This window comes from Hyla sarda, chromosome 6, assembly GCF_029499605.1.
Source record: "Hyla sarda isolate aHylSar1 chromosome 6, aHylSar1.hap1, whole genome shotgun sequence".
In the NCBI taxonomy this organism is placed as follows: Eukaryota; Metazoa; Chordata; class Amphibia; order Anura; family Hylidae; genus Hyla; species Hyla sarda.
The window spans coordinates 131843244-131856970 of record NC_079194.1 but is presented as its reverse complement, the minus strand read 5'-3'; the positions used below and the strand labels follow the sequence as shown (position 1 = coordinate 131856970).

General features: G+C 45.4%; 1 protein-coding gene across 3 annotated transcripts in view; it reads left to right on the top strand.

Moving 5' to 3' along the window:
* The window catches only part of LOC130276122 (contactin-4-like), a 294692-nt gene that overhangs the window by 248206 nt on the left and 32759 nt on the right, over positions 1-13727 (top strand). For all 3 annotated transcript variants that reach the window (XM_056525041.1, XM_056525040.1, XM_056525042.1), the window contains exons 6-7: positions 12834-13037; positions 13193-13295. In XM_056525041.1, coding sequence (XP_056381016.1) covers positions 12834-13037; positions 13193-13295 — 307 coding nt within the window. The remainder of the gene's footprint in view (positions 1-12833; positions 13038-13192; positions 13296-13727) is intronic.

Genomic DNA, 13727 nt, shown 5'->3' with positions numbered 1-13727 from the left:
ATAGTGTATGCTATCTGTAGTACTGAGTGTTCATTACAGTACAGTTCATTTGGTCATATGAGTTACCCAGGCAGTACATTCACCTTATTGTTAATGTATAACTGCATACCTTTATTGCATGCATAGGTGTACATTTGTTGCATGCATTCATCCTCCATCCTACATAATGTGCATGATGCGTCCATTTCCACCTTGTTCACCTGCTGTATGGTTTATATATCTTACCATCCTCACCATAGCATTTGGTTGTAATTTTTATGTAAATATCAGTCTGGAATGTCTGAGCCATTATATGTATTTGTACATATGGGGCACTTTATGAAGCTACCAATATTGTGGGTATTTCCCACAGCCTATACCACCTCAATCCTTTTATACTTGGCGCGTTACTAGCTGGTAACCAGTTTCTCCGACAGTAAACTAACTACCTGTCTCCAGAGTGCACACTGCCCAAGAGGAGTAACTACAAAGGAGCTAGACTCCATTGCTTAGACCCGCTCTCGGCGTGCATCATCGGGAGCGGTTCGGGGGCATATCCAGAGTGCCTGAAGAGTGTTAAGACACCTTTCACTACATCACTCATTACATTTACTTTAGGTTACGTCCCAAACATGCATTCTCCCTGAGTGGACCCGTAAGTACGGCAACATTCATACACATTCATCTCTTTAATGGCATGATGGGGTAAGTCTATGGTCCTTATTTTGCTATACCCTTTGTTACAGGTGGCTTCCCACCCACGTCCAAGTGACTTATATGCAACCGGGGATGATGGTCACATATTCCGTATAGGTTGCCCAGGATGCTTTAGTCACTGGGGGTAATTTTTATTGGTTGACTTATTTTTATGTTTGCTCCTACTACAGTGGGGATCAAAAGCACTCCAGGTAAAAAAATGTATTAATGTGCATAAAGAAGCCAAGGAAAGATGGAAAAATCTCCAAAAGGCATCAAATTACAGATTAGACATTATTATAATATGTCAACAAAAGTTAGATTTTATTTCCATCATTTACACTTTCAAAATAACAGAAAACAAAAAAATGGCGTCTGCAAAAGTTTGGGCACCCTGCAGAATTTATAGCATGCACTGCCCCTTTTGCAAAGCTGACACCTGCCAGTGTCATGGATTGTTCTCAATCATCATCTGGGAAGACCAGGTGATGTCAATCTCAAAGGTTTTAAATGCCCAGACTCATCTGACCTTGTCCCAACAATCAGCACCATGGGTTCTTCTAAGCAGTTGTCTAGAAATCTGAAACTGAAAATAGTTGACGCTCACAAAGCTGGAGAAGGCTATAAGAAGATAGCAAAACGTTTTCAGATGTCAACATGGCTTCTACAAATGGATAATGATCCTAAACACACCTCGACATCCACGGAGGATTACATCAAGAGGCGTAAACTAAAGGTTTTGCCACGGCCTTCACAATCTCCTCCTGACCTCAACATAATTGAAAATCTATGGATAGACCTTAAAAGAGCAGTGCGTGACAGACAGCCCAGAAATCTCCAAGAACTGGAAGACTTTTGTAAGGAAGAACGGGCAAAGATACCTCAAACAAGAATTGAAACACTCTTGGTTGGCTACAAAAAGCGTTGCCAAAGGGGCAGTACAAGATATTAACTCTGCAGGGTGCCCAAACTTTTGCAGACGATATTTTTTTGTTTTCTGTGGTATTTTGAAAGTGTAAATGATGAAAATAAAATCTAACTTTTGTTGACATATTATAAGAATGTCTAATCTGTAATTTGATGCCTTTTGGAGATTTTTCCATCTTTCCTTCTTTATGCACATTAATAAAAAAAATTACCTGGGGTGCCCAAACTTTTGATCCCCACTGTATATATCTCTTGTTCATACTCATTCTAGCATTTGCACTTTTACCTTGCTTGTTCCCCTGTGGAAGTACTTGCGTCACCGTTGTAAATTGATGCATGCACAGAAACACATTGGAATGGGGATGGTATTGAGCAGTTTATGATTATCTTTGCATTTGTTTGGATATTGGAGCAACTTTTTTAAGTGTGATCAACTGCGTAAAAACAGAAGCCCCCAAAAGTTACAAAATGGTATTTTTTCTTAAATTTTGTTTGGTTTCGCCGTAGGTTTTTGGGTTAAATGACTGATGTCATTACAAAGTAGAATTGGTGGTGCAAAAAATAAGCCATCATATGGATTTTTAGCTGCAACATTAAAAGGGTTATGATTTTTAAAAGGTGAGGAAAAAACGAAAGTGTAAAAATGGAAAAACCCTGCGTCCTTTACCTGTTCAGGACCCAGGGCGTAATTTTATGCCCTGGCGCCCTGGTACTTAAGGACCCATGGCGTAAACGTACGCCCTGGCGGTTTCCGGTCCCTGCCGCACGCCGGGCAGAGATCGGAAGCGGATGTCTGCTGAAAAGCTTCAGCAGGCATCCAGGGGAAAACGCCGAGGGGGGCCAAATCGCGAGGGAAATCGCCCCTGGATTCTGCGGCGATACCGGGCTGATCGGGTCTCTGGGACCCGACCGCCCGGTAATTTTGCATGATCCCGGTTGTCACAGACAGCTAAAGTATAGGAGCGAGGTGGCAAGCCAGCCACCTCCTCCTATCCCCTGCGATTCCTCGGTTAGCTAACCGACCAATCACAGGGGAAGGGTTACTTCCTCCCGCCCTGCCCAGCCCCTGGAAGTCCGGTGAGAACAGGAGGAAGACCGGAGGATGCAGCGGGGGACGGGGGAGTGCTGGGGACCGGCCCCGGTACTTAACTTGTCCATGAAGACCCGGATCCCGGCGGCGGAGACGGCGGCGGTGGCAACAGGTGAGTGGATCTTCGTCGGCGTTGCGGGACCTTTGCAGCAGTCCAGACCGCCGTAAAGCGATCTGGACTGCTCCATCTGGTCCCCTTACACTACAACTACCAGCATGCCCAGACAGCCCTTGGCGTCTGGGCATGCTGGGAGTTGCAGTTTTGCAACATCTGGAAGTCCACAGTTTGGAGACCATTGTGCCCTTCCAGATGTTGCAAAACTACACATCCTCTGCATGCCCTTACTGTCCAGGCTTGCTGGGAGTTGTAGTTCTGTAACATCTGGCCCTTCAGATGTTGCAGAACTACAACTCCCAGCATGCCTGGACAGTTTTGGCATACTGGAAGTTGTAGTTTTGCAACATCTGGAAGGACAGAGATTGGGAACCACTGTATTAGTGGTCTGCAAACTGTAGTCCTCCAGATGTTGCAAAACTACAACTCCAAGTATGCTGGGAGTTACAGTTCGGCAACATCTGGCTCTAAAGATGTTGCCGAACTACTACTCCCAGCATGCCTGAGAATGTTTGGGAGTTGTGGTTTTGCAACAACTGGAGGCACACTGGTTGGGAAACATTGTCTGTTTCCTAACTCAGTGTTTCCCAACCCATGTGCCTCCAGCTATTGCAAAACTATAACTACCAGCATGCACTGATAGACTGTGCATGCTGGGAGTTGTAGTTTTGCAACAGCTGGAGGTTCCCCTCCCACCTGTGAATGTACAGGGTACATTCACATGGGCAGGGGGCTTACAGTGACTATCAGGATGCAAGTTTGCGATGCAGCAAATTTTGCGCAGCAGCTCAAACTCGCAGCGGGAAACTCACTGTAATCCCTCGCCCATGTGACTGTACCCTAAAAACACTACACTACACTAACACAAAATAAAGTAAAAAGTAAAAAACACTACATATACACATACCCCTACACAGCCCACCTCCCCTCCCCAATAAAAATGAAAAATGTCTGGTACGCCACTGTTTCCAAAAAGGAGCCTCCAGCTGTTGCAAAACAACAACTCCCAGTATTGCCGGACAGCCGTTAATTGTCCAAGCATGCTGGGAGTTTTGCAACAGCTGGAGGCACCCTGTTTGGGAATCACTGGCGTAGAATACCCCTATGTCCACCCCTATGTAGATCCCTAATTCAGGCCTCAAATGCGCATGGCGCTCTCTCACTTCGGAGCCCTGTCGTATTTCAAGGCAACAGTTTATGGCCACATATGGGGTATCGCAGTACTCAAGAGAAATTGCCTAACAAATTTTGGGGGGCTTTTTCTCCTTTCACCCCTTATGAAAAGGTGAAGTTGGGGTCTGCACCAGCATGTTAGTGTAAAAAAAAAATATGTTTTACACTAACATGCTGATGTTGCCCTATACTTTTCATTTTCACAAGAGGTAAAAGGGGGAAAAAGCAAAAAAAGGGGAAAGTGCTCTCTGCTGACCTCTGCTATCCATTTTAGGAACTGTCCAGAGCAGAGGAAAATCCCCATAGCAAACATATACTGCTCTGGACAGTTCCTAAAATGGACAGCAGAGGTCAGCAGAGAGCACTGTGGTCATGACATCAGAGAAAATGCATTTATTTTTTGGATTTCTCTTTAGTATACAGCCCCTAAAAGTACTGGAAGGAGTAAGATTTTTTAATAGAAGTGATTTACAAATCTGTTTAACTTTCTGGCACCAGTTGATAAAAAAAAAAGTTTTCCACGGGAGTACCTCTTTAACTCCTTAACGACGCAGGACGTATATTTACGTCCTCCGCCGGCTCCCGCCATATGCCGCGGGGTCATGCGGTGTCCCTGTGTCATATCGGGTCAGTCCCGGCGGCTATCAATGGCTGGGACCCGCGGCTAATACAGAACATCACCGATTGCGGTGATGCCCTGTATTAACCCTTCAGACGCGGCGATCAAAGCTAACCGCCGCGTCTAAAGTGAAAGTATCCCGGCTGCTCAGTCGGGCTGTTCGGGACCGCCGCGGTAAATCGCGGCGTCCCGAACAGCTTACAGGACACTGGGAGGGCCCTTATCTGCCTCCTCGGTGTCCGATCTACGAATGACTGCTCCGTGCCTGAGATCCAGGCAGGAGCAGTCAAGCGCCGATAACACTTATCACAGGCGTGTTAATACACGCCAGTGATCAGCATGAGAGATCAGTGTGTGAAGTGTTATAGGTCCCTATGACACTGCAAAAAAAAAAAAGTAAAAAAAAGTGTTAATAAAGGTCATTTAACCCCTTCCCTATTAAAAGTTTGAATCACCCCCCTTTTCCCATAAAAAAAATAGCAGTGTAAATAAAATAAAAAATAAAACACATGTGGTATTGCCGCGTGCTTAAATGTCCGAAATATAAAAATATATCATTAATTAAACCGCAGAGTCAATTGCGTACGCGGAAAAAAATGGTCACTTTTTATACCATTAAAAAATGAATAAAAAGTGATCCAAAAGTCCGATCAAAAGAAAATCATACCGATAAAAACTTCAGATCACGGCGCAAAACATGAGTCATCATACCGCCCTGTACGTGGAAAAATAAAAAAGTTATAGGGGTCAGAAGATGACATTTTTAAACGTATAAATTTTCCTGCATGTAGTTATGATTTTTTCCAGAAGTACGACAAAATCAAACCTATATAAGTAGGGTATCATTTTAACCGTATGGACCTACAGAATAATTATAAGGTGTCCTTTTTACCGAAATATGCACTGTGTAGAAATGGAAGCCCCCAAAAGTTACAAAATGGCGTTTTTTCTTCCATTTTGTCGCACAATGATATTTTTTCCATTTCGCCGTGAATTTTTCGGTAAAATGACTAATGTCACTGCAAAGTAGAATTGGTGACGCAAAAAATAATATGGATTTTTAGGTGGAAAATTGAAAGGGTTATGATTTTTAAAAGGTAAGGAGGAAAAAAAGAGTGCAAAAACTGAAAAACCCTGTGTCCTTAAGGGGTTAAGCCCTATGATGTCTGTCATATAACTTATAGTCAATTTAAGGTGTTATGCTTGCAGCGGAGCAGAATTCTGCAGTTTTTTATGATTAAAAAAAAAAGCTCTGCACACTTATAAATAGCTCTACACATTTACTAATAATCGTCCTCTGTATTCAACAGAGAGAGGTGGACTCACGTTATTTTTTTATGGCTGTAAAATGTCTTAAAGTATATTTAGCTGTTAAATATGTGCTTCAAGCACAGCAGCTGCACAAATCTCTATCTTATCCTGATACTTTGTTGCAAATAGAGATGAGCAAAAAAAAACGGCTATTTCTGGCCTACAGTGAGCCTCAATAGAGATGTAGAACACTTTGCCTTGCCGTAACACGCATAGGGTGTGTGCTGGGTTAGTGAAATAATACTGTTACTCAGTATGACATGCAGCTCAGAGGGGTAGCTTTTAGAATCACTGTCGCTGAGCAGTACATGACAGAGCCTGGAGGTGGCGGTAGTATGAGGAAAACGTATAGTGGATGAATGACTCAGCATGGAGGTGGTGGCAGCATGAGGAGACCCAGGGACAGCCTTAGGTATTCAGGCAGCCTGTGCGAGCTAACCTTGTGGCGCCACCCCCCCTCCCCCCATTACCCCATTAACATACACAAAGAGGAAAAAAATCTATATATTTTTTTAACCTCTTAAGGACGCAGGGCGTACCTGTACGCCCTGCGCCCGGTCCTGGTGTTTAAAACGAGGTCACACCGTGACCCCCGCATCACACCGGGCCGGTCCCGGCTATGAATAGCAGCCGGGACCGGCCCGGTGTGATGCGGGGTCACGGCGTGACCTCGTTTAAAACACTGGGACCGGGCGCAGGGCGTACAGGTACGCCCTGCGTCCTTAAGAGGTTAAAAAAATATATAGCTAACAGTGCGCAGGACCGTTCGTTGTGCCGCGCGCTATTAACCCTTCAGACGCGGCGTTCAAAGTCGATCGCTGCGCTGAAAATGAAAGTAAATGCTTCCTGGCAGCTCAGTCGGGCTGATAAAATCACGATGTCCCGATCAGCTAGGACGTGAGCAGAGGTCCCCTTACCTTGCTCCGTTGCGTCCGATCTGGGTTTGATTGCTCCAGGCCTGAGATACAGGCTTGAGCAATCGAGCCCCTATCTTGCTGATCCATGCAAAGCTATGGCTTTGCAGGGATCAGTATGGGAGCTATAACACTGCAAAAAAAAATGTGAAAAAAAAAAAGTTAACAAAGGTCCCCCTTCCCTAATAAAATTTTGAATCAACCCCATTTTCCTATTAAAAAAAAACTGTGTAAATAAAAATTTAAATAAACATGTGGTATCGCCGCGTGCATAGATGTCCGAACTATAAAAATATATAATTAATTAAACCGCACGGTCAATGGCGTACGCGCAAAAAATTCCAAAGTTCAAAATAGCTTATTTTTGGTCACTTTTTTACCGATAAAAACATCAGAACACAGCGCAAAAAATGAGCCCTCATACCAGCCCGTTCGCGAAAAAAAAAATGATAGGGGTCAGAAGATGACAATTTTAATCGTATAAATTTTCCTGCATGTAGTTATGATTTTTTTCCGAAGTACGACAATATCCAACCTATATAAGTAGGGTATCATTTTAACCGTATGGACCTACAGAATAAAGATAAGGTGTTATTTTCACTGAAAAATGCACTGCGTAGAAACGGAAGCCCCCAAAAAGTGACCAATGTCACTGCAAAGAAGAATTGGTGGCGCAAAAAATAAGCCATCATATGTAATTTTATGTGCAAAATTTAAAGCGTTAGGATTTTTAGAAGGTGATGAGGAAAAAATGAAAATGCAAAGACGGGAAGACAAATGTTTTTTTTGTTGTAACTGGTGGGGGTAAAAACATCCCCTGTAAGGCCCTACTCTCGCCCTATTAATTCCATTCTTAGAAAGTGTTACTCACCCTAAAAAGGGAGGCCCCAAACAGGAAACTCCTCGAAATGGAAATAGAGAGGTGGAAATAGAGAAAGTTTTACTCTTCTTAAAAAGTACGGCCCCACACAGGAACCTCTCCCTATCGCCACCTAAAAACCCTGGGAAATGGCGGTTTGTAGGGGGAAATATGGAGAGGTTCCTGTGTGGGGCCACCCTTTTTAGGGCGATTAACACTTGCCAAGAATGGAATTAATAATGCAAGAATAGGGCCTTACAGGGGAAGTTTTTACCCCCACCATACGTTGGACCATACGTTGTTCTCTTACACCTTTTAGAGGTATTTCAATCACATCAGTACTTGGTGGTGTAGGTGGCACACAGTGTTTTTTGCACATCTTTCCTTTTGTTTGATTTCAAAAAAGAATTTGAGTACATACATTTTATCTAATGCATATCCTCAATACTTACTTGTGGTCTGATGGAGAGGGATGTCTGTAACTGGGGAGCAGTACCTTAAAACTTGTTTTGTACTATCCACATTTGTGAAGTGTTGGTGTGGCACCTTGGTCAATCTATTCTGATGCATCAGGCATTGGTGGGTTGAAATCCTGGCTGATCCATGTCTGATTCATCTTCACAAAGGTCAGTCTCTCCACATTTTTCGTGGACAGACGAGTTCTCCTTGGAGTTACTATGGCTCCTGCTGCACTAAACAACCGCTCTGATGGCACACTACTGGCCGGGCAGGACAGCTTTTCTAGGGCAAACTCTGCTAGTTGCAGCCACAAATCAAGTTTGGCTGCCCAGAAGTCCAGCGGATCTTCAAGGTGTGTTGGCATGGTCATGTCAAGGTATGCCATCACCTGCTGTTTCAGGTCCTGCTCCAGGTCTACCTGCTGCTAATGAGTTGCTTCACTATGTGGGTGAAGAGAGCTACTCATCAGTGACTGTAGATTCAGGCTGCTGCTGATGGAGCTGGTACTGCTCCTGCCACCCCACCCCTCCCTAACAGTCATGGCAGTCGCAGGTGAGCGCAGAGGGCCCCCCCGGAGTAAGACCTGTGAGAGAATGGATGATGGCACAGATAGGCATCGGCCAACTGACTACGTAGGATGTTTCTGTAGTAGATCCGTTTTTATCTTCCCTCTCAGTGGGTGTGAAAAGGGCCCCCATTTTGTGCCGGTAGCGAGGGTTCAATAAGGTGTACAGCCAAAAGTCCTGCTGCCAAATGGTGAAAATTTGGCAGTCACTACTCAAGCAAGTGAGCATGCATCGTGCCATTTGTGTACGTGACTCGGAGGGACTCCCTGCCTCCATCTCCACTGAATACTGCCATGGTGTGTCTGGGTCCTGTGTCTCACCTTCCTCATAAACCTCTAGCTGCTCCTCCTCCTCTCCTGTCAGATGACTAGAAAATGCACCCATCTCATGAAACCTAAACTGTGCTCCACTGTGCCCCTCCCCCCCTCCTCTTCCAGTTCAGCCCCTACAGTGCTCATGTTGCCAGGAGATGTAGGCGCCACGTCTCCACTGTCCTGGTCAGCCATCATTTCCAACACGTGTTGTAGGAGATGAAGCAGTGGAATGACGTAGTTCATTGCATTTTCCTGGCGACTGACTAATAATATGGCTTCCTCAAAGGGCCTGAGCAAACGGCAGGTGTCACGTATGAGCTGCCACTGGTTGACATTGAAGTTACACAGGGGAGTCCCCCTATCCGCTTGGATCATCAAAAAATTAGTGATGGCTTTTCTCTGTTTGTATAGTTGGTCCAACATATGGAGGAGGGAATTCCAACGTGTGGAAACGTCGTAAATCAGACTATGTTGGGGGATGCCGTTCTGACGCTGCAGCTCAAGGAGGGTGTGCTTTGCAGTGTACAAGTGGCTGAAGTGCATGCAAAGTTTCCTTCCAATTGTTAAGATGTCTTGCAGATGGGGGGAACACTTCAGGAACTGCTTGACAACCAGATTGAACACGTGTGCCATGCAGGGCGCATGGCTCAGGCTTCCTTGTCGCAGCGCAGACAAGATGTTCTTCTTGTTGTCGGTCACCATGGTTCCCATTTCCAGTTTTCATGGAGTAAGCCATGATTCGATTTCTTTATGAATTACATTTAGCAGTTCCTCCCCTGTGTGACTCCATTTGCCAAGGCAAACTATGTGAAGAACAGCGTGACACAGCTGTGCCCTGCACACATGGTATGCTGGAGGGGCACTGCGATTTGTCCGTGCAGTGGAGGCTGAGGACACGGTGGAGGATGAGGAGGCAGAGTCGCACACTGTCACAGGTCCAACGGCCTAAGAGCATGGAGGTGGAAGCGGCATGATCTGTCCAAGTTGCTGTTGTGGCTGTGCAGGAACCACATTCCCCCAGTGGGCCGTAAAGGACATGTATCGTTCCTGACCTTAGTTACAGCTCCACACGTCGGCACTGCCATGCACTTTGGTACACACCGACAGGCTCAAGGACTGGCCCACCTTCTGTTTCACAAAATTGTGCAGGGCTGGTACCGCCTTCTTCAAAAAGAAATTACGCTTGGGACTCTCCACCTCGGCACAAGCCATCAGTTGCAGTACAGTCCAACACTTGAAAAGGGAGGGACTGCAGCACCAGCAACTTGGACAGGAGCACATTCAGCTTCTGCGTCATTGGATGAGTGGGCGCATACTGTTGTCTCTTGGACATGGCTTCGCCGAGGGATTGCTGGCGGAATGACTGACTCGAATTAGGACGAGCAGGAGCATCTGGAGCTACAGAAGATGGGTATGACACACAGCTCCCTTCGGCTGAGGTGGTGGAGCCTTGGCTGGCTGGCTGAAACAGGGAGTGGCCACTGGGAGATGCAGCAGGCTGGACCACCACATTGGAACCACAGTTCTCTCAGGCCGCTTAATGGTGATGCTGCATATGTTGACGCAGGGCTGTGGTGCAAACATTGGGACTTCTTCCGACACATCTTGCATGTGGCCAGGTTAACATCCTCCGGATGCTTGATGAAAAACTGCCACACCGCCGAGTGAACTGATTTTCCCACCAACAGTCCACACTGACTGCTACTGCTGCCGACTACAGGTACCCCTGTCACACTACCTCCCGGGAAAGTAGGCTGATGCGAAGCAGATGGTCTACCCTGGGAATCTTTGGCTCCAGGCTTTCCACTTCTGCCATCATGCTGACTGCCAACCATGCTACCACCTTGCTGGCAACCTGCAACCTTCTTCTCCTGATAATGATGAAGCCCCTTCTGCACCCGGCTTCCAAGTGCGAATGGCTTCATCATTATCAAGTTGTGTCTGCACGTCACTGATGTCCTCCTCAAGTTCCTCAACAGTGTCTGCTTCAGGAGCCTGAATGCTCGCAACAACACCTCCCACGCCACTCTCCTCATCACTACTATGCCCGCCTAGAGGAGGAAGCAGCGGATGTCTCCTCCAATTCTTGGCTGGGCAGTAGCTGCTGACGGTCTTCTAGATTGTCCTCACTAAATAGTGGAGCTGAACCTACAGCATAAGATACTTCTGTGGGGGAGGGAACAGCATAGGACAGAGGCAGTTGGGGACAGGGACTGCTCTCAGGCCATGCCAACTGAGAGTTGTGTCTAAGGAACCCACCAACTGTTGACTGGGGGATTCAGATATCACTTGTGATTAAGTAGATGACCGTGTTAACCAATCAATGACGGCATATGGGTTGCTGGTTGAGACACGACTGCTAGCTGATACCAGGAGCTCAGGCCTCTCGCTGCGACTCCTGCTGCCACTCGCCCCTAGTCTGCTGCGACCTCTGCCTGATGAATTTAGGCCTCTTCCACTCCTCTCTGCATGTCCTGGCACTTCCCTGCCTGACATACTTAGTGCATATATGAGGAGAGTACACAGCGCTCCACTACACTTAAAACAGTATTTGTCTAGGTGTGTACTTTTGCCTGGCCTTTCACAGTATGTAGGCCCTTGAGACTTTAACAAGAACAAAATAGTACACCATTTAGATGTACATATGTGGTATGCAGTACTTATGAGGGGAGGACAATGCCCTCCAGTACACTTAAAAAAGTATTTGTGTACAACACCAGCCGGTGAGTATTTTTTCCCCGCCTTTCACAGTATCTAGGCCTTTGAGACTTTAACAGGAACAAAATAGTACACCACTTAGATGTACGTATGTGGTATGCACTTATGAGGGGAGAACAATGCTCTACAGTACACTTAAAAAAGTTTTTGTTTACAACACCAGCAGTAAACACCAGTGCTGCAGCACACAGTCGCTGTGTATTACACCCAAAATTGCACTTTCTCTCCCATTCTCACTCCCTTCCCTATCAGTGCTTCTAGGCAGGATTTGTGCTTGAGCTGAATCACTGCTGTTCTGTGCAACACCTTGTGCAACACACTGCTCTCTGTCCCTCTGTGCAACAGAACGCTGATGTACCTAGGAGGTGAATCGCTACTGGCAAAAATGTTAATGCTGCAAGGAAGTATTCAAACTATTGTCTATAACAATTGAAATGTAGCTCTGGGGCCTCTCAGATTTTTCTGATCATCTTTTAGATGTTTATACACCTCTACAAACTACCTGTAGAGCTCAGAGACAGGCTTCTGGGGAGCACAAATCTGAGGAAGGGTACACAAATATTAAGTGGCCGTGCCAGAGCCCTGAATTTAACCCAATCAAACATTTCTGGAGAGACCTGAAAATGGCTTCCACTGACCCCAGTTAACCTAACAGAGCTTAAGAAGATCTGCAGAAAAATATGGCAGAAAAATCCCCGAATCCAGGTCTGAAAACCTTGTGGCATCATACAGAAGAAGACTGGGGGCTGTAATTGCTGCCAACTAAGGACCGAATTAACAGGTCTAAATACTTATGCCAATGCAAAATTTCTCCCCCTTTTTTTTTTTTTTTTTTTTATAAATTAGCAAAGATTAGTAACAACCTATTTTCACTTTGTCATTATGGGGTATTGAGTGCAGAATGGGGGAAACTTGATATTTTTTTCATTTTAGCACAAGATCACAACATAACAAAAGGGTCTGAATGCATTGTATATGGTGGCTGCATTGTGCCCCTGGTGTTGGTGTAATGTTATATATGGGTGAATTGTGCCTCTAGTGGCGGCATGTTATATATGGCCTCTACATTATCAGTGTTCCCTTCCCTTCACAGAGCTGGTCTATGCCTGGATCTTTAATGAGTACCCACCATTCGTGCAGCAAGACAACCGCAGATTTGTATCCCAGGTCACCGGAAATCTATATATCGCCAAAGTAGAACCTCCTGATGCCGGAAATTACACCTGTGTGGTGACAAACACAGTGACAAACACGCGAGAGCTGGGGCCCAGCACACCGCTCACACTCCGAACAGACGGTATGTGATGAGCAGCAGGCAATACAAAGCAACAGAAGATGTTTTTTATTATTGTTTACTGCTTACTTCATTTTGCTTATTATACGTAAAGATGTCAAGATTTGGCTGATTGTAATAAATGATGTCTTAAAAAATAGTGTCTATTCTGTCTACAGGAGTTATGGGAGAATATGAGCCAAAAATTGAGGTTCATTTTCCTGAATCTGTGGCCGCAGCAAAGGGCTCCACCGTCAAGCTGGAGTGTTTTGCACTGGGAAAGTAAGTCACAGAGTATCCAAGTTCTGCCCAGATTTTAATGTGAACAATTTGGAAATGAGATGGTTAAGAGTTAAAGAGATGTTATCTGTATAACAGGTGCTGGGTGACAACCATTAATGTCACCTAGCTCTCCATGTCACCTGCATGGTATGTACATATATATAATTCTAAAACATCACTTATTTTCTTGTCTTTGTAAAGGTGGCGACAGTGAACTTTTCCCGCCTCCCCATACACATAAACGTTCTGCCTGTCCTAAACATTCATGTTTCCTCTATGGGGGGGAGGGGGGGGAGAGAAGGGGAGGGTTAAAACACAGCCTGACAGCTTTGGTGCCAGTTTATCTATCCAAGAAAAATAGGTTCAGACAGTAAAAAGCCAACATGCCGCCATATACTTTAGTCTAACATAAGGTGTATGGGCACCTTAAAG